At 42.3% G+C, this 20,429-nt stretch overlaps 2 protein-coding genes across 3 annotated transcripts; both read right to left on the bottom strand.

The window, feature by feature from the left end:
* Positions 1 to 638: 638 nt before the first annotated feature.
* RGS21 (regulator of G protein signaling 21) lies at positions 639 to 8,487 on the bottom strand. The gene is made up of 5 exons (XM_058843124.1): positions 8,301 to 8,487; positions 5,865 to 6,114; positions 3,492 to 3,553; positions 2,115 to 2,281; positions 639 to 1,208 (listed from the first exon to the last, which is right to left on the bottom strand). The coding sequence occupies exons 3-5, from the start codon at positions 3,532 to 3,534 to the stop codon at positions 1,005 to 1,007; spliced, it is 414 nt and encodes a 137-aa protein (XP_058699107.1). The 5' UTR covers positions 3,535 to 3,553; positions 5,865 to 6,114; positions 8,301 to 8,487; the 3' UTR covers positions 639 to 1,004.
* A 3,408-nt stretch (positions 8,488 to 11,895) lies between these two features.
* Positions 11,896 to 20,155, bottom strand: RGS18 (regulator of G protein signaling 18). Of its 2 annotated transcripts, none has more exons than XM_058843122.1 (5): positions 19,822 to 20,155; positions 19,041 to 19,142; positions 15,956 to 16,020; positions 14,762 to 14,928; positions 11,896 to 12,888 (listed from the first exon to the last, which is right to left on the bottom strand). In XM_058843122.1, the coding sequence occupies exons 1-5, from the start codon at positions 19,935 to 19,937 to the stop codon at positions 12,703 to 12,705; spliced, it is 636 nt and encodes a 211-aa protein (XP_058699105.1). In that variant the 5' UTR covers positions 19,938 to 20,155; the 3' UTR covers positions 11,896 to 12,702. The 2 variants fall into 2 exon arrangements, with proteins under 2 accessions (XP_058699105.1, XP_058699106.1); XM_058843123.1 differs by having other exon boundaries at positions 15,956 to 16,017; positions 19,822 to 20,154.
* Positions 20,156 to 20,429: the final 274 nt, after the last annotated feature.

The raw sequence follows: 20,429 nt of genomic DNA, 5'->3' as shown, positions 1-20,429 counted from the left end.
TCTTGAAAAATCTTATTGCTGTCCCTTGTATTTAGAATTCTTTTCCGTAGCATAGCATATGGAGATTATTTCTTCCCTGTATGGTTTAAAGTATTCTTTCTTCAGTAAATCCTGATTTACATGTTTACTTTACAGCCTAAAACAGTTATTTATCCCTACTTTTCTGCTTATCTGTATTTTATTGAAATGAACTTAGTAAATGAATTTCATTGGCAGGAATTAATGAAATGATTTCTTCGTGAGTACATGGGGGGACAGTGCCACCAATGTATTTGGAAAAGCAAAGAAAATTAATTAATTGGAAATGTACAAAGGAAGATTTACTCACTTGTGGTTTTCTTCCCAAATGCCTGTGCAATTAATAAATGAGGTTTTTCAATAAAAAATTAAATTAACACAAAGAACTTTGAGGGCCTTCTTCCAGAAGACAGCTGTATTATGAAACATTAATTTGCTCTGATTGCCAAGAACATTTGTGATAAAGCAGCTGCCTATTTATTAAATATTATCATAGTGTGTTATCAACCATATTTCTACATCTCTTGTTTTGAGTTCATGTAAAACATGTTTAAAAGAGGATTTAAAATTTTTTGCAAGCTACAAATAAAATGACAAATGAAGGAGTAAAGGTGTTCGAATCTCCTGAAAGGGATTTATTTTGGGGGCCATACTTCTAACGTGGAATCAACAGCAAACAAGAAAACCAAAGTATTCTGCTTTAAAATCTCAAATCTCTTTGAAAAATGAAGTAAACACTGGAAAAAAGTAACAATGGCAAACTTTTTTATTAGGAAGGTAACTCAAGGGTTCTAGCATATTCCATCCTGCTTCTTGAATATTTCTCTACTGTTATTAGAAAGCATCATGTGTAATTTGTACTTAGAAACAAACTGGCACAGGTGATTCTTGAAAGTGGCTTCTGCAAGCACTTTAATAATGAGTAATTATCTGTACAGAGTGACAATGGGAGACGTTATCAATTCACAAAGCCTCGGTGCTTTTCCTCACAGGAACGGGAGCCACCTCTTCTGATTCCTGTCCTGCTCCTTCCTCAGCAGCTCCTTGTACAGCTCTGACCGCAGGAACCTGGGGAAGGAGTCCTTTGCCATGAGGCAGTAGACTGAGCTCTGAGCAGCATCAAAGCAGCTGAGGCTGGGCTTGGAGATGTTCTGGGAGATGTCGTTTTTGGTATGGAAGTCAATATTAACCTGTAGGAATAAAGGAGCTGCGTCAGTTTGCTCGGGAAGCTGAGATCTGTTTGTGCCCAGGACATTTGAATTTCCTCCCAAATAAGCCAACTGATGCAAATAAACAGGGAGTTCATCCCTTCCTTTTCTAGCAGACTGAATTCTTCATTTCATTTGGCTCTTAAGAAGATGGAATCACCGAAAAAAAGAAGGGAAAAACTTCCTTTTCCTTCTCATCTTTCTGCCAAATCAAATCCTGTGAAGTACCAATCATCAGAGGGTAAATTAAAAGTGAAGGCACTCGGCATCATTTTAGATTTTGGCCCTATTAATTTTTAAGGATTTTTTGTTTTAAGAATAATATGGATTTCAATCATGTGTAAGACATGGGGACATTTAAAGCACTCCTGCTAGCAAAGGCAAAAACAGTGTAAAAGTTTAGGGTGCAGAAAGTGAATAATGATTAATGAGCAATTTATTCCTTCACGGTAATGAAATAATGATAAAATAGAATTCTGTGATGGAAATTTTTGCATTCTCATCATGTCAAAAATACCTATACAAAAGAACAAATGCAATCATAAACATAGTAATACTCTGGTACCATAAATATGGAAGAAATAGTGCTTCCTGCATTATGAAAAATGGCTAGAGAAAATAAATTCTATTGAGCATAAAATCCCTTAGAATTTCAGGTAGAAATTTCAGAAGCTGAGGTAAACTTATTCCTGTGTGAAGAGTGTGAAGTGTAAACCACAACATTTTTGCTTCCCAGAGTTGCACAAGGCCTTTGCCTGGTGAATAATGGGCATGAAAATGGGAATTTCAGCCAGGCTGAATTGTATTTTCTGTCATTCCTGGAGGTCTGGAACTTTCCACTTCATCCATATCCTCAGTACCCAAAGCACACCCAGAAAAAACCTTTACCTCCTTTGGAGCATCAGCTTGGATAAAGTCAGAATAAATCTTCTGGGCTTTCGAGGCGATCTTGGTGGAGGATTTGGTTTTCTTGAAGTCCTCGCAGGCCAGCCAGAACTCCACATTCTCCTCACTGAACTCAGACTTCAAAAACGTCCGAAAAGCTGCCAGACCCTCTGGGGAAAGTGCATCAGATGGTGGGTGGGGGAAATGGAATGGCCAGTGCAATTTGTGTGTGTGCATACTCACACGAGTGTGTGTGTGTGTGTACATATATGTAAATATATCTGTTTTTACAGGGTGTGTACAGTGTAACCTATCTATCTGCCACTCCTTTACAAACTAATCTCAGCTCTGAGAGGCTGCTGCAGGGGAAATAAATAGATTAAATTACAGTGCTGATGAGGGGACTACTCCGAGAGTTTTTCAGTGAGCAGACAAGCAAGGATTGCTCCCAGCAGCTGCTGCTGGGGTTTGGTCTCCTTAGCACCGGTACATTTGTTGAAATGGAGGTTTTGGTCTTCAAAAGGATTTATAGTGGCTGGGAAATCAGAGATTTGAGGCTGACCCCAGGGTTGAGAAGCAAATAGACCTGTGGGTCACACTGTGCTGGTGTGTTCCCCCCACAGCTGAGCTTCCCTGCCCAAATGGGGCTCCCAAATCCCTGCAAGGAAAGATTAAGGCTTGGATGAAAGAGGGACTCCTGGTTACTTCTTTGTTCCTCTTTTTATTGTTTTACTTTTTTCACTTTGAAGGGGAAGAATGAAACAAATAAAGGTTTGCTAGGAAGAAACTGTTTTAAAATGAATCCAAATCAGAAGCTCTGAGTAAAGAAAGCTGACAGCACCCAAATTTAATTGTGTTAGTCAAGTTCCTGCTATCCAGGAACAGTGTGGAGGCACCCCAGGGTCCAGGCCCCACATTGCCACAGGGAAATGGGGCAGGGGCAAGGAAATTTCCAAGCTGTGTGTGGTGTGTGGTATCAGGTCTGTAGAAATGGCATTTCTGGGAGAAGCGACTTCAGATATGTCAATTTGTTTGACTGGAAGTCACTGCACAGCACATGCATTTCTCAGGAATCCCTAAGAAAACGTTTGTGGTTTATTACGTGTAGAAATTATGAAAAATGAAACCATTGCAAGGGGAATTTAGCAGTTACCTTAATAAAAAGTATTTCACAGCATTTCTGCCTGCCCTGGAGCATTAGCCAGAAGGCAGACAGTGCCTGCAGCTTGGCCAGAGCTCTCAGGACAGCACCAGTCCAGCAGCAGCTCTGACTGCACGCGGGGAGCTGAGCTGCAGAGCAGCTGAAAACCCAGCAGAAATGTTTGGCAACTGGGATGACAGATGCTTTAAAAACACCTGTATTTTTCCATCACTTCTTACCTTTGCTGGCTAGCACTGTATCCACAGACTCAGCCCAGGCCATGGTTTCCCCAGCGTTTGACCTGTGGAAACAACATCTGCCCCTGAAAATAGCATTGTGGTCTCTGCCCTGTGCAGCCCGGGCTGGCTGCTCGGGACAGGGCTCACCCTCATCCCTCCCAGGGAAAAACAGGGATCTGGCTGCTGCTGACTGCATTCTTCATCCTGAAAATACCCCTAAAGCTGCTGGAGCTCCAATAAAGCATAGGAGAGATAGGAATGTTCTAGAGAGTGTACTGAATTACTTATTGAGTTTAAAAGGATTAGGCATTAATTTATATGGCACTTTTTGCTTGGAATGACTGGAACTATCTAAAATGTTACCAAGTTAACACTAGTGGGAAACATGGGCCTAGAAGGAGCTTCTCAGTGGTATAAATAACCGAGTAAATTCATAGTTTTGTCTCTTCCTCTGCAACTTGCTGTAGGCTTCTGCTAGACATGAGGGCAAGCACTTCATTCTATATAAAATATTGCCAGTTTTCTTAAGAAGACCCAACCAACCAAACAAAAATAGAAACGGAAAAACTCAACACAAAAAAAAATATCCCAAGGACTCCCAAGTTCTGTAAAAAACATTTGCTTTTCCTAAGGTGGGGACTGAGGGCTCAGCTGTCAAAACCCTGCTCCCTGAATCATGGAGGCTGCTTTGAGATCTGTGTTCCACAGCCACCTCTCAGCATCACCAGTAATGGTAATTTCCAATTGCAAATTTATGCAGAGATCATAAAACAGTGTCTGGATATTATGTGTCTGTTCTACTTCTGTTATATTCTGTTATAATTCTGACAAGGGATGGTGGCAGTGGCACTTTAAATAAAACAAGTTTTTTGCAGCTCTCCATTTACTTGTATCCACAGTGAAACAATTACATTGAAGTAAGAAAAAGGTTGTGCATATTTAAAAGTCCATATATATACGTACATGGGGGAAGCTGGAGTGCAAATATATCAAGTCTGTGAAAATACAAATGAAAACTAAACATAGCATTTTGTTGTACTTTTTGAGACGTCATGTGATGATGGAACTAATCAGCAGAGAGTTTGTTTCAGTGACAATAAGAAACTTTTATAAAATATGTAACAAATTTTCAGGATTTTTATTAAATGCTTATTAGCTTTCTTGTCAAGCAAAAAAGCAAAATGAAAGACCAAGCTAAAGCAGGGAGTTCTGCTTCTTGTTCTTATGGGTAATATTAGTTGTTTTAATATTTACTCACCACTCAGGGAATGATCTCACTGACCATGTGGGAATTACTTGAATGGGAATGGCAAGCAGAAATGACAACAAGGAATCAAAATAGTCATATTCCCTTCAAAGGGGGAAGGAAAATAAAGCTGTACAGATTATTCAAACTTGGTCATCCTGCCACATAAATCTCCTACAATTAAAATAGCCATAAACAGCAACTCACTTCACTGGCATTTTTTGTTCCACTCTTTGTCTGTCTGACTGTCTCAGGGAAGGCAGAGTTTCTTTTCCTGACTGATCTTCAAGCTGAAGGTAATGTGACAGCAGGAACAATACAGTTAGCATGTGGATAAGCAAACAGGACATTGCACATTGACAAACCCTTTCCAACACTTTCTTTAAAATCATTTCTTTCAGAAACATGGCCCATTTCCAGACAGTGCCATCCTCAGCTAACAGTGGCCACAGCACAGAAGGGCTGGGGGCAATGCCAACACGCTCCTGCCCTGGGTCACGGGCGCTGGAGGAGTCCAGAGAGGGGGAGCAGGTGCTGAAGGGGCTGGAGCACAGGTCTGATGAGCTGGGGTTGTTCAGCCTGAGAAAAGCCCCAGGGGGGACCTTACTGCTCCCTGGAACTGCCTGAGAAGGGATTGTGGCCAGCTGCTGGTCTGTGTAATTTGTCTCTTGCGCTTGATAACTATTCTTTCATGCCCAGCTCTGCTTCCTCTGTATAACCCTTGCTGTCCCTCCTTCTCCTGAACAATCCTTACTGATTGATTTCTTGTCTCCCTCCAAATCTTGTCCTGAGGCCAAATCCTTTATTCAGATTACCCTGGTTCTCAATGTCTCCACTTGGCATAAACTTCCAGTGGTTGAGGAAGTGGGATGCCAGCTGTCCCAACTTAGGGATTTTTGTCTTAGTTAAAATGTTTTACACCCAATAGAGCAGTCTTAGGAGTGAGTTGAAGGTTCCATTTTATTTTCCTCTATGGTGCAGTCATGAGCAAAAGCTGCCTCCTGCCTGCCTGAGAAGATCTTTCTGATTTTAGCCATGTCCACCTTCTATGGTCAGAAAGAAAAGCCCAAGCACCACATGCCACGTTTTGCCCTTAGCAATGTTAAGAGGTTATCCCTTACCCTTACCTTTTGCAGATCTGTGAAAGAAGTTTCAGGCCAATCTATTTGGTGAACTTCACATGGGACAAAAAACCAGTAAATGTGGTCAATTGTGCTCCAGGAAGATGAAATCAGATGGAAACAGATATGGAGAGGTGCATTACTGGGACGAGCAGGAGAACTGAATTGTCTTGCAGGAGAGGAATGAAAGACCAGTTTGTCTCTAAGAGGAAAGCAGAGAGGAGCTATGATTGCCCTCTGAAAACAGAGAGGTAACCTGGTGAGAAAAAATAATTATTTAGCATAATGGCTATATTGACAAAAGAAAAAAATGTATATAAGCAGCCAGTGAACAAATTCAGACTGAAAACCAGAATAAGGCTTCACAAACTGTTGTTTTTTTACAGACTCCCAGTAGAATTTTTTGCCCTCTCTATTCCTCTATACTTTGAAGATAGAGCTTGATATATTTATGAGATTATTTTGAATTGTTGTCTTTGTTAATAGAACACTAGAAATGATGACCTAAGATGCCCTTTTAGTTCCTCATATTACTAAAAATGATTCCTGGTAGCAAAATATGAATCCTTTTGGTAATTCCTTAGCTTTGCATCTGCTTGCTTCTAAACCTTATAGCAGAAGAACAGAAATGTTAATTATCATCCTGATTTTCCTCTGTGATTCTTATTTTGCTTAATTGGTTATTTTCTCTTATTTCCAGAGTACACCTTGTGTGCCAGAGAGGACCAAAAGCCCTTTGTGCATTGTGCTAGTGAGACTAACTTCAGCAGGGGAGAAAACCTCCAGCATCTGTACTGACATCCAACCCTTTGTGCCTGATTCAGTCCCAGGCCTGAGCTTTGGTAAAAGAGAATAAACATAATTCAAAATCCAACCAATATTTATCTGTGGAGCTTCTGGCTGGGCAGAGTGTAAACAATTACAGCTGGAATTTTTTAACTGTGCCCTGCCAGAAAAGTCAGTCCAGTTGTGAGGACAGAGTTGACACTAAATTAGGCAACTCATAATTCTTGGCTGGTTCTATTAATTTCTCAGTGTTTACCTTGTGTCTAATCCCAGAGGTTCTACTATTCACCCTCTTTAGAACTGTGACCATAAATTGGTGCATTTTGCTTTTTTTAACGAGGTATTATCATTGTTATATCACAGTTCCAGTAACTCCTGTGAAACTATGAGAGGGAAGGTTGAGGATCTGTGCCTATTTTTTATTAATATCATCAGATTATATACATTTATTTCAAAACAAAACTCCAGATAGTGCCACACATGAATGTTTTAAATTTCTGCCTAATAGCCTGAATGAAGCAGGCATGAATGTCTCTTCAAGATTTTTCAGGACTGATGGATATTTTTCAAGCCAGTCTTAGCAGCCACAGAGCTAGGCTGAACTCAGGAATATTCTAGAACACAGTAACTGCATGGATGCAGCTGGATTGCTTTTGCACTGTAGGGGCACTGCTCACAATCCACAAAAGCATAAAGAAGCTGTCAGGGACTCTCATCACTGCACAACATTCTGTCAGTGACTGCTCAGTCTGTGCAAGCTGAAAATATTCCAGGTGTGCAGCAGGTTAATGGAGTTGTTGTGGTATTTGTACTGGGACAAGGAAAATAAGTTCACTAATCAGTAAGTTCAGTTTCCCATAGAAACCAGTTGGTTGTACCTCTCTGTTTGGAACTTAAGTGTCTGGAAAGAAACTGATATTTCACTGAAACGTCACAAGGAGAAAAAGTGATCTTAGTTATAAAACAAATGCATCAGCTGCTCGTGCCAGTGTGTTGGCTATTCATAATAACCAGCACCCAGCAAACAAAAGGAAATAGGAATAGGTAGCAGAGATGGGCTGGAAATGGCTCATGGGATTAGTGCTAAACTTGTGGATCTGGAGCCAGCTGACACACTCAGTTACAGCTTCAGCTCCCTCAGAGCTGGACTGGACCTGCAGAGCCCTTACCTGCTCAGCTCACTGCAGGGCATTTTTCTCTTTATCTGTCAGGCCTGGGGTTTAACCTTTCAGTTCCTGTGAGGGCTGGGCTATGGATTTCTGAGTCCTCTGCCTTCGATGACATGGGAGAGCTGAAACTGTAGGAAAGGGAGTGTGGACCTGACTGAACGTTCCCAACTGTGCCAATATGACTTGCTAAGGACCCTTGAGTTATTAAATGTTTAAATCTCCAGAACTTTCAGGCTCACAGTTTGACTTTTACTGGTGTCACCTTTTATTCTTTAACTGTCTTTAGGCATTAGCTTTGCTGAATTATCTTCCTTCATGAAAAGCCACTGGCTGTTGAGGGGATTAAGACCTGCCAGTTTTTGTTCCTCTGACCTGGATACTAATCACAACAGTCTAAAGCAATGCTACATATTCAAACCATTGGTTTATTAACCTAAGAAATCATTTCCAGTTCCACATGCTCCTAAAAGGGCTGCCTGGTACTCACCTGAGCACAAGGTGAGAAAAGCTCCCACCTCAGTGGATGTGCTGCTGTTTCCCTGGAGCAGGCTCAGGGTGTTAATGCTCCTCTGGTAATTCCATTCCATGCACAGATTTGCTTGGGCAGTGCCGGTTTGTACAAGGCAACCTCAGCAGAATGAAAAACCAACGTTGGCTGCCCTGAGCAGTGAAGCCCAGGGGACTTGGGTGCATCCCTTATGTTGGGAGAAGCCAGCATGATCCAAGCACTGCTGGCATCCTCAGAGCATGGAAAGGCCTGTCCCAGGGGGATGCAAATTCAGCCTAATCACAGCACTATGTAAATGCCCCCTTCCCACCGTGCTGCACAGCATGGGCAGCTCACAGAATAATTGATCTTTTTCCATGTGAATAACTCTGTGTGCCTTCAGTGTGCCACAGAGTTGCTTTGCATAAGAAAATGAGCTGTTATTTTCCACCCAAGCAAACTATGCCCTTCAGGTGAAATGTTTTGATTCCAAGAACAATCTGTCAAAATATTTTACAGCACTCTGGGCTCCTCATATTCAGGATTTCCAAGTGCTGTACAATTGCAAACCTCCAGTGGAAAAGAACTGAAAACAATTCTCAAGAAAATGTGAAATCAGGAAAAACTGGAATAGCATTAGATGGAGAAATTCAAAATGAGGCCACAAATGTGTGAAGAAGCAAGAATGTCTTAATTATGAGCAAATTTTATGGTGAAGAAATGAGAGTTCAGAGTTGTCCTTTTTTTAGGGCTTCATCCTTATCTTCTGTCCTGCTTGAAAACTCTCAAATGGCTGCTGTAGGGCTGTGTTTCTTCCTAGTTAATTTTTGTTACCTTTGGTGGAGAAGGCAATGGTAAAGGCTAAACTGTAAATCTGGGAGGGCAGATAATTTCCTGTACAGCCCAAGGAAGAATTAGGAGGAGGTTACACAAACAGATTCTGTTTAGGAAAGGAGAGAGGAAAGCTTTGGGAGCTTTATGAGACCAGCCCTCATAAAGTGTTCAGGGCACAGCAAATGGAAGACAGGAACACATTTACAAGGAATAAAGTAAAAATGGAAGTAAGCTTGGGTGGTAGATAGAGGAAATACATTTTTATCGTGGGCACAGAGCCACACAGGAGCTTAAAGGGCATTTGACTGAGGCATTTGACTAAAATGCAAAGAACAGAGTGGGATCTGGGATAGGCAGCTGAGCAAGGACCAAGTTCATAAGTGTATGAATCACTGATGAGAGGAAGATGATTTTCTGCAATTTTTTTTTCTCAGCTGAGGTCTTTGGCAGCATGTGTGGAAGGGAGAGGGAACTGCATTCAAAGCAGGAGCTAATTAAGGCAGGCTGAGCAGCTGGGGACAAAAGGAGAGGAAAATGATCTGCTGTTTGTGAGTCACTTAAAAGTTGTAGCGTGTAAAAGCATGTAAGAGCTGTGATAGTGATTGCCTGCTTCACTGGAAGATGGAAATCAGTCTTCTTCTTTGAGATTCTTTATCTTAGACTTCATTCTTGCTTCTTGTCAGTTGAAAAATCAGTTGTCTTTAGCTCAATAACAAATCCACAACCCGAAGAAGATATTTGTTCCTGTATATTTCTTCCTCCCTCGAGTTAAACAAGACAGCAGATCATAATTCAGCCAATTTAAAGCATCTAATTAGATGGAAGTGTTGAAACAGGAGAAGCCTTTGTGCCACGTGAGTCAGGAGATTGATTCCCTCATGCTTTGTGTCTTGAGACCTCACCTACGTAAGGAGTAAAGTGCAGGGTTTGGGTAGGGCCAGTATTGTATTGACAGGAGGAATATTTTGGAAGCTCTTGCTGAGCCCTGAGTGGCAAATATATAAATATAAATATAAATATAAATATAAATATAAATATAAATATAAATATAAATATAAATATAAATATAAATATAAATATAAATATAAATATAAATATAAATATAAATATAAATATAAATAGCTGCTGCATGAAACAATCTCCAATAGAAGTACTTGCCCAGCAGGCTTTGTATTTGCATTATTTGCATTAAGGCAGCTCAATGAGACGATTTGCAAAGCTGTGGTTCAGACTCTGCCAAAACCAGAGAAGCCTGGCTGTGTTCTCTGGTACTACCCTCGGATTTGTGCTGTAAATACATCTGTGCAGGGCCAGTCCTGAGTCTGACCAGGATCACAGACTTGAACTAAATCCATGCCTAGCTCATCTCCAGGACTGCAGCACGACACTAAATAGTAGAGTGCTCCTTTTCTCTCACTAAAGGGAGCCTCTTCTAGGAAAAAACACGCTTTGCCAGATAATGATGCCATTTTGGTTTATCTCTGTGTCCTTTGCTTTCCTTTCTCTGAGTTTATCTTGACTTTCTTTTTACAGTAGTTCCCATGGCACTAGTCTGCTGCAAATTCAGCTAGGGTTCATAATTATCTTTGGAAAACACACATGCATAAATAGCTACCAGGAATATCTTATTTGTTTGTTTTCATTACAAAACTCATGAGAGGGACTAGCACTGTCAGTACCACAGACTGATGGGTTTGAGGAAGGCCTCCCTGGAGATAAGCCAAATTTTCCATGTGTCTGTGAAATGAAATAAAGGGCACCTGCTGACTTCTATTTATCATTGTAGACCCTTCTGACTAACAGCTGGGCTTTTGCTAACAAGAAAAATCTTACTCAGGGTACTGTATTTGTCATTTGGTTGGATTTTTGAAACAATATTAAATATATGTAATTTTTTAATTCTTTTCCTTCATGGCAATCCACCCAAGATATGGATTCTCCACTGATATGAAGGGACATAATCACACCAGGGCAGAATTTAGCTGCAAGGTTGTAGGTCTCACATCTGTGTGGGAACAAACCCAGTGCCAGCACTCAGGTGGGGCTTCTCTCAAACCTGTTCCCTTCTTCCAGCAGGGCTCCTCGTCCATGGCACAGGAGCATGCACATTTTCAGTGCCTGAGAACTGGAATTCAGGCACTGCTGGTGCTGCTAGAGAGCTCCTCAGCACAGAATCCTCAGGGCTGGAGGTGAATCCACAGTCACCCCTAAGCCCAGGCACCACAGCCAGAGGCTCTTGAGCTGCTCCAGAGACCCCACTGTTCCCTTGGGCAGCTCCTTCAGCACCTGAGAGCCAGTGAAAAACCCCCGTGCCCAGCCCTGCTTTCACTGTCAGAAAGAAAAACCCCTGTGCCCAGCCCCTGACTGCTTTCAATGTCAGAAAGAAAAACCCCCGTGCCCAGCCCCTGACTGCTTTCACTGTCAGAAAGAAAAACCCCCGTGCCCAGCCCCTGACTGCTTTCACTGTCAGAAAGAGCCTGTGCCTGGTGTTTTGAGGTCAGGGGAGGATGAGGAATAAACCAGCAAGGATCATCATCACGAATATGTTTCCTCTCTGCTCCCCAGGTAAAGGTAAGAGCTTGGAGATGGCTCCTGGGTCACTGTGGCTCAGCAGCATCTCCAGAGTTTGGATCTCTGTGCACAGTAACGATTCCATTACTGTGGCAGTGATTACAGCTAGAATTGAACCCTGGGTGAAGTCTTCACATCTTCCTCATCAATGTACTGATGATAAATCAAATCCTGACAACTCTTTAGGCAGATCAGATTTATTGGAAATTAATAAAGCAGACAGGGAAACCTGCAGATCCAGCAGTTCATATACACTCAAATTAACCATGAACACAAAGTCCCATCCTCAGGAACTGCTCCTCTTCTCCTTCAGCACTTACAGAAAGGGGGAGAAAGGGAGAAAGCTTAAATTGCACAAGCAGCAACTTAATATACGAGTCATAGTTACAGATAAATCCTGCAGCTGCTTCCCAAACCGGACCAATGTTTAAGATTTTAAGAACTGCCCCAAGCTTCAAGGTATGTCTGCACCAAGAGAGGGGGTTCCCCACCCTGCCTCAGGTACAAAACAAAACACCTCAAGCTAAACTCATATACTGTGTGCTTATACATATTCATTCATGCTTCCTGTCAGTTTCCTCCTATTTCCCATTTTTCTGACTTTTCGTCATTTTTCTTCACGGCCCATGCCTCACTTGTTGTTAGGGGGTCTCCAGTCTTCTTTTGGGGTCTTTTGGAGAAGGCTTCTCCTCTTCCTCATTGTCCTTTGGATTACCTTACAGGTTTGCACGTGCGTACTGAGCGTTGTGTTATGCAAATCTACTCATTAGTCTGATAATTACTGGGTTTTAGGCCCAATGCCTAAAGTCGCTCTAATTTTGTCCATCTCAAGGCCATTTTCATCTTGGGACATCACTGATCTTCCAAACTCCATCCTGTACCTCAATTTTAACATGTAACATCTGCAAAGGGGTGCATCTGCCTTGGAACACTGGTTCTTTTGCTTGCCTCTAATAATAACTTTAATAACAGTTACAATTCAGTTAGCAGGAATGTGTCACACACGGCAGGAGCGGGAATGGCCCCGCAGCAGGCTGAGGTAGGCCGCAGAGCGGAGGAAGCGGCGGTAGCTGTCCTGCTCCATCAGCGCGAACACGCGGCGCTGCGCGGCCTCGAAGGCGCCGCGGCCCGGCTGCCCCACGGCCACGCGCGTCACCTCCCGCGTGTGCCAGTCCAGGTTCACCTGCAGCACAGGGGGAGAGAGAGGGGGTTCAGTCAGCTCGGCACAGCGCAGCTCCCGTTAGCCACGGCTGCTGCGCCCTCGTTATGTCACTTTATTTTTTTATTTTTTATTATTTTATTATTTGTCCCCCCTCCAACAGGTTATTAAATCACGGAATTGGTGTGTTTGCCTCCAGTGATGGCTCTCAGAAAGTCTCCTCAAATGTATCGTTGGCACCCTGCAAAACTGGTGAAACAGGAGATAAACTCTGACATTTGACCAAAAGTAACTTTCCAACCCATGGCTGTATCGTTGCAGCGTCCCAGCTTCGCAGCACCCGACTATTGCAGCTCTCCCCTCTCTCATTTAAGGATTAAAGTAGAACTTGTTCTAATGAGGGAATGTTAAGGAATAGTTAAAATTCCTGGATTCTGTGTAGCTTGGGTAGCAGGAAGGTGAGAAAATTCTAATAAATTTTTTTAAAAAATTTAAATGGGTCTCTAGAGTCTTTAGATTGAAAAAGCATTTCTAAATGACTATTTATTCCATGTGCTGCTGCATTCACCCTGGGATTAATGGTATAAGAATTTTAATTGAATGACAGACACTGATTCAAGCACATTATTTTGAAAAATAATCTAGAATATATATAAATAAATTGTTAACTCTGTCAAAAAGTGACTTCTATAATGTTTTTCTTTTCCCTCCCGAGAGGTGCCTGTTATTTCCATACAGCTAGTTGGAACAAATAGTCTCGATCTAAGAGCTGAAGGGCAATTAGTGATCAGAGAAGGGTCCACTCATCCAAAATGTTATGATCCTATGGAACTCTAGGCTCCGAAATTTGTGTTTAAAAGTGTCCTGCTGGACAAGGAGTCCGAGAAGAGGTGCAAGCTCCAGAGCTGTGTGGTCTCAGCTGAACCCAAGGCAGGAAGGCACCCCAAAGCCAAGGGTCCAGGGTGACCCACAGCACCCACTGTGCTGCCTGCACCAGGCTCAGGTTTGGCACAGAAAGAAATTGTCATGTTACTGTGACTTCCCTGGCCCCAGTGGGACTCCTGCTCATCATCATCAGCACTGACAGTGTCAGCACTTGTTACCTGTCCAGGGCTGCTTCCCCATAAAGGCACACAGCAGGGAAAGGAAGGAAAAGGGACAGAAGTCCTTAAAAGTGGGAATTTCCTAGGAAAAGCAGATCTGAATCCTGATGCAATCTGTGGGAATTGCAGGTGGAAACTGCACCACTTTGCAATCCTTCCACTAAAATGAGAATTACACCTTTTTCACCCTCATCACAAGGAAGCAGAAGTCAGTGTTTAACTTCTGCTATTCTGGCAAATAAAATAAATACAGGTATTGATTGGCAAGTGACATATTTGATCTGCTCAAATGTGATGGCATTACAGGAAACTGTAAGTCCAAAAAAACTCTTCAAGAGGCTGCTTGTGATTTCACTGAAAAGTTGATAATCTCCCAACCTGTTCATCTCCTTCTTAGGGCAGGCAAAAAAATACTTCTTTTGTTCATTTATGAATCATTTCTAACACACTTCAGAAAAATGACAAAGTTGGAAATATGAAAACTTTTTTCATTCTTAGGATACTAACAAAAGGCCTTAGTGTTGGTGGGGATTGTGATATCAGCATTGTTTTATGCTGACAGTAACGTACCAAGGACATGCAATTGGAGGTGGAGGGGTGGAAAAGGGAGAGGGAGCCAAGCAATACAAATCCATCCTCCTGCCAGAGTTCTGACTTTTATGAAATTCCTCTGATGTCAGGGGACTGCAGGATTAGCTCTTGAAGCTGCTTGTGGGCACGCACTTCTTAAAATCAGATTTCACCTGATGCAGTTGTGTCAGTCAGACCCTGCGTATAATGAGGAAGGTCTTTACCTCTTTTGGAGCATCTTTCTGTATAAATGTTTCAAAAATGGTCTTGGCTTTTGGCAGAAGTTCTTGTGCACTTTTGCTTTTCTTGTAATCTTCGCAGGCTATCCAGAACTCAATGTTCTCCTCACTGAACTCCGTTTTCAGAAACTTTGTGAAGGCTTCCAGCCCAGCTGCAAAAGGGAAAGTTGAATTGCATTAAAGAATATATCCTTATCAGACAGTTACTCCTTCAAAGTAGTAAAATATGTTTTTCTCCCTTGGGATAATACCACATTACAGATAATTGTCTTAAAATACATAAATGTTTTAAAATAAGTGCAGTTTCTTCATTATGATCCTGCAACTCATCACAGAATTCACAGCATCAGTAAAAAAATGTTACTAAGGTCTCATAAATTTAGAAAAAACATTAAGCAAAACATGTATTTATATGTGGAAATGGTGGACTTCATTCCAGCTGAATATCAATTTAGGTTGATCAAAAGACTCTTTGAATCTTTGCTCATAAGCAAACCATTCTTCAGCAGTAATTTTAAATGGATGGCTTTCAGCATCTCTATCATTTACTTTATCCTGCTGCTGCTATGCTGAGGATATTTTCTTTCCCAAGCACACTTCATCTGTGGAAATAATGCAATTGTGTGGATGTGAACTGTTCAGGGAACAGGTTTGAAAAGCACACAGTGTCCAGCACTGCAGCTGAAACACACGTGTGCCCCTCCAAAATGAAGGCAGGAACTTATGTGCATTTGATAATTATGGCAGCAGCAGGGCCTCTCAAATGATCTTGGATCAAATCAGCTTGGATCCAGTCACTGGCTTAGAAACAAACTCTGCCAGGAGTGACAAGGTATTTTCTTAAGTACATGGAACATATGCAGTCAGGAATATTTGAGACATATTCAGATTAAATGCTCCTGGTTATTGAAGAGACTCTTTGCTGTCTGCTATATTTCTTTGTTCAATAAAACACCAAACTCAAAGATAATTTTAAACTGTTTTCACAAGCTGACAGCAAGCTATAGCATAAGAAGACGAGGGGAGCAGGAAATACCTGCTGCTATAAATGACCCATCATACCTAGTTTAAGTAACTGCCACTTCTAGTTGAGGGCATAACTGGATTTTAGAATTTTCCATCCTTTACCATCCATTTTCCATCCTACCAGTCTGCATGGAGACAGAAAAAACCACTGACCTTTCTCAGAAAGCAGTTTGTCAAAAGACTCTCCCCATTTCACTGCTTCTTCAGGAGACACACTGCTTGAGAAACAGAAAGGAGTTTGAAGAATTGCTGAGACTGTGCATTGAGGAGCTGTGTAACACACATCATCTGTTACCACTGGGGCTCAGGGCTGTTTCACAAAGCCTTTCATCAGATCCTGTGTCCTGCTTTAGGACAAATTTGGGAGAGAAGGGAGATCACTAAGGGAGATCATTCTCTCAGGGACTTCAGGAATATTTGCTTTAACTCTTTCCTGACATTTTTTCTGGCAGAGTTATACTTCTTTCCTCTTTCTATAAAACCATCAGAGCAGAGGCTTTCTGCTGTGGCATTTGTGTTGTGCTGGTAATCTTTAAGGGAATTGAGACCATGTAGCATGGTAAAAGTCCTAAGGGAAGCAGGTCTTGTCAGCTGTTTACACTTGAGATTCTGGCACTGAGATGTGGTTTTGAATACTCTCACTCTGAGGCTGTTACAACATTCTGCTTTTAATGAAATATGCATCATTCTATAGCCTGAAGACAAAACTGTAGCAAGATAGTTTAGGTGTCAGTCTTGCAGGGCAATAGCACATGTAGTCTGGTTTGTTTACCACAAACATTTCAAATGCTGTGTTATTCTGTGCCTCATTTATAAAACTCTTCATATTCATCAAGTATGACAGGCTGCACGTGTTTCACTTCAAGGAAACAGCAAAGAAAGGAAAAATATTATCAGTTGCTTTGTGGATGTGAATATTTACAACCATTTTCATTCCAAGGCAAACCACAGGACACTGAAAGTATCAATAAATGACTGGTCCAGGATTAATTGGTCAGATCAAGTTCTTATGGACTGAATGTTTCTGGAATATGATCCCACTTCCTCATCAAGGCTTGCTGTTCTGTTGCCTAATTTACAGTTTGGGCTCCCTCGGCAAAACCTGTAGGCACATGAAGTTTAGATGAAAGGAAATTCCAGTCTCTTTAGGAAAGAATTTAAACCAGTAATGATCCTGAGTTTGCACAAAGCTCAAAAGGAGGAGATTTTTATTTATTTATTTTAATTTTAATAGGTGTCACACGTTCCACAGCTGAAGTCATTGCTTGCAAGAATGAAAACTTTCACTAGAGAGAGGAAAACAGTTTGTGAGGAGAGATACAAACGCTGGAGAAAGGAAATTCAGGAAAGCAGGGAGATTCTGGAGTCAGACAAAATGAAACCTCAGTCCCTTACAGAGTTCATTGGTTATGAGAATTACAAAAAGTACAGTGAGCTCTGTCAGCTGCAGGCTCCTGCACCTGCAGAAATGATTTTGGTCATAGTGAGAGATAAAGCCTTATGACTTCAGACCACATACTCAGTCCACAAAGGCATGGGATGCTGGAGAGGATCTTTGCTGGGTTTGGAAACTTCTACTGTGAATTTCTGTTCTTCCTTCAGAATCTGCAACAGCCCCGGAGCCTCACAGACCCCTGAGTGCAGCAGTGAGCTTGTGCAATAACAGACAAACCAAGATTTGTTCAGCTTTGCCACTTTCTAAACATGAGAACAAACAAATTTAAGCTAATGGATAAACATCTAAACTAGAAATTAACTTTCAATTAACTTTTGTACCATCACCCCAATTTCCATCTGCAGTGTTTCATTAAATTCTACTTATTTTAGTAATTCTGTTGGAAAAATGGAAATCATAAAAGCTAAGTAAATCACTTAATAAACATCAAACTATTATCTCACTTTATTATTTGAAAAAGAGTACATTTTTTTTAGTTTGTTTTGTTTTGTTTTGTTTGTTTTTTTTTCCATTTTTGGCAAATATAATTGCCACTTTAATCCAAATATAAAGACCAGCAAAAATCTACAAGTTTCTCTTCCATACAAGAACAGCGAAATCTCTGTTCGTCAGGCACCAGCTGAGAGTAACAAGGTAAAAGAGAGCTGGCTGGGTGAGGAAGTGATGGTCTGTTAAAAGGGGGAAATTCTTCAGATTCATTGTTTCTGCTCTGAAAGTGTCTGGCAGATTGTAAGAATGCAGTGAATGGCTGTACTTTGTATTTGTATTAAATTTAATTTAAATTTGTATTAAATACCTGGGGTGCAGGAGCCAGCAGCCCTGTCTGCATGCAGGCAGCTCTGCCTTCTCCTTACAGATGCACTCTTAGAATGGTTTCACTTGTCTGCAACCAGGATATTGCAGAACAAGAGCAGGAAACACGGCCTGGGGGGTGTTTGGATACCCCCTCCCAGCCACCTTTCCATGGGTTCTAGGAGCAGAGTTTGGGCCCTTGGGTGACCTCTGCCACGTGCTCGTTAATCAGGAGGGCTTGGAGAAGCAGCTTTGGTCAAATCAGGCAGCCTGGTCCCAAAACAGGACCTGCTGGACAAGACAAAAGGCTGTGGCAAGCGCTGAAGGGTTCTGGGGAGATTTGGGTGGAAAGCAAGGGCTGGGACATTTTTTAGGCCATGGTGCTGCAGAATTCTATCCAGTCCTTCTTCTCAGCCAGGACCTACAAATGCAATTCTTAATATATCAATGAGATCTTGGTCCTCCACTGAAGTGAGGGATTAAACTCTTATGGAAGTCAGTAAAGCCTGGATTGTACCCTGCATCTTTGTGGTAAATCCTAGGGACAATCCTACCAGAGTCTATGGATTTTGGAGACAAGAGTATTCAACCAATTATTGCAGTTACTGAAGAGCTCTGCATTCAGTATTTAGAACACCTATGGCATTTGGACATCACAGAAGTCTCTGGAACACCTGCTTTGCATGGAGCTGTAGGATTTTCCTGCAAGCTGCACTTTTGAATTGATTGTTGCTCTGTGGAATCACTGGAGTCCCACCAAGGCTGCTGGCACAGGGTTTAAACCCCTCTGCAGGTGTATGGGGACCAGTGGTGTGGGAGATTTGATGCACACCAGGTAATTCTGTAGTGTTTGCATGCCTGGGGAGCCCTGGTCACTTTTCAAGGTGTTACTCTGCCCCTGAACACACACAGGGTACAGGAAACACCCTGAGTCACCCGGCTGCTCCTCGGAAGGAATCCCCAGCCAGACCCATCTTTCACAATGTTTACCTCGCTGCTTTTGTCAGGCTTCCAGGTTTGCCAAGGTGATCACCTGCATGGAATTCAGGTCTCTGCAGGAGCAGGCTCAGCCTGTTTCTCTTCTGCTTAGCTCTAAAACAGAATTGGAGCAGATGTTCAAGAAACATGGTAGAAAGTTTTTCCCTCTTAAGCATTCTCTGCTTCTGTGTTATAGATCTCCCTATTTTCACTTACAGTAATGTTGGTGTCACTTCTCCTACATATATTATTCACATTAATGCTTTTTTCTTCATAGCTTAGCACAAATTTACATATGAAGCGCTGGCAAAAAAAAAAAAAATCAAAATGGAAATCCTTTCATTTCCAGCATCCTTTTCATTTATTTTAAAGAAAAAGGGGCCAAACTTGCCATTAGAGAACATAAACAGTTGGCTCAGCGTCTTCTGCTTTTAATATTTCACAAAGAAAAAAGGAAGTTTTACTTCCTGTCATTTGAAATTTGTGAAGAAAGCATTCCCGGATCATATTCAGGCTTTAGAGAAGCATTTGTCAGAACTTCTTGCAACCTCTCTTTCTTAGTATTTTTAGATCATTAATTTGATTTGTTTCTTGCCCTCAAAAAAACAAGAGCTCTTTGAGATAACTCTTTAAGAAGAGTTAATATTTTACACATATGATTTCTGGGATTGCAGTTCATGAGTTCTCATACATATGTCAAAAATTAAATGAGCTGTGCCCCAAATTCAGCCCCACAAGTGATGCTGGAAGAGTGTTCCTTGTGAGCAGAGCCCTCTGAGGGCTGAACACTCACCCAGTGTTTCCCTTCTGTGGCTCCTCCCGACCTGCCGATCTCATGGCTCTGAAATGGGCTTTATCCTCAGAAGCAGAAATGTTGAGCTGGGGGAATAAAAGCAGTGGGTTCTCCATCCTCCTCTGGAAGAGCTTGTGGCGAGGCTCCCTTGGCTGCCTCAGCCCCGGTCCGTGCTGCCAGGGGCTCTCACATGCTGCCCTGGCCAGCCCTGTGTCCAGAGCAGGTGGCAGGAGGTGGCAGGAGGTGACAGGAGGTGGCAGGAGGTGGCAGGAGGTGGCAGGAGGTGGCAGGAGGTGGCAGGAGGTGGCCGTGCCCTGCAGGCTCCGGGGGCAGCTCCGCCTGTGTCCCCGTCACTTGGGGAAGTGACTCTGCAGCTCGGCAGGGCTGGGCTGCTGGGGCTGCTCCGAGCTCCCAAACGTGCCCAGGGCTCCTGGAACCAGCCCTGGTGCCAGTGACACCTCACAAAACAGCGTGCAGCCTTGTCCCCAGCTCCCTGGGGATCCATCCACACCCAGCTCCCTGGGGATCCATCCAGCTCCCACAGGATCCATCCACACCCAGCTCCCACAGGATCCATCCATCCGTCCATCCATCCATCCATCCATCCA

Source organism: Poecile atricapillus, chromosome 7, assembly GCF_030490865.1.
Source record: "Poecile atricapillus isolate bPoeAtr1 chromosome 7, bPoeAtr1.hap1, whole genome shotgun sequence".
NCBI lineage: Eukaryota > Metazoa > Chordata > Aves > Passeriformes > Paridae > Poecile > Poecile atricapillus.
Note: the sequence above shows the minus strand (reverse complement) of the source record. Positions and strands in the feature narration are given on the sequence as shown.

What these genes read in the sequence shown, in the direction of transcription:
- RGS18 (XM_058843122.1), bottom strand. Translation starts at nt 19,937, where the DNA reads ATGGAGAACCCACTGCTTTTATTCCCCCAGCTCAACATTTCTGCTTCT. An exon ending in AGCCTGACAAAAGCAGCGAG is followed by an intron (nt 16,021 to 19,040) that starts GTAAACATTGTG and finishes CTGTTTCTCAAG; the next exon opens with CAGTGTGTCTCCTGAAGAAG. An exon ending in AGAAAGATGCTCCAAAAGAG is followed by an intron (nt 12,889 to 14,761) that starts GTAAAGACCTTC and finishes CCTGTGCTGCAG; the next exon opens with GTGAACCTGGACTGGCACAC.
- RGS21 (XM_058843124.1), bottom strand. Translation starts at nt 3,534, where the DNA reads ATGGCCTGGGCTGAGTCTGTGGATACAGTGCTAGCCAGCAAAG. An exon ending in TACAGTGCTAGCCAGCAAAG is followed by an intron (nt 2,282 to 3,491) that starts GTAAGAAGTGAT and finishes CACTTTCCCCAG; the next exon opens with AGGGTCTGGCAGCTTTTCGG. An exon ending in AAGCTGATGCTCCAAAGGAG is followed by an intron (nt 1,209 to 2,114) that starts GTAAAGGTTTTT and finishes TTATTCCTACAG; the next exon opens with GTTAATATTGACTTCCATAC.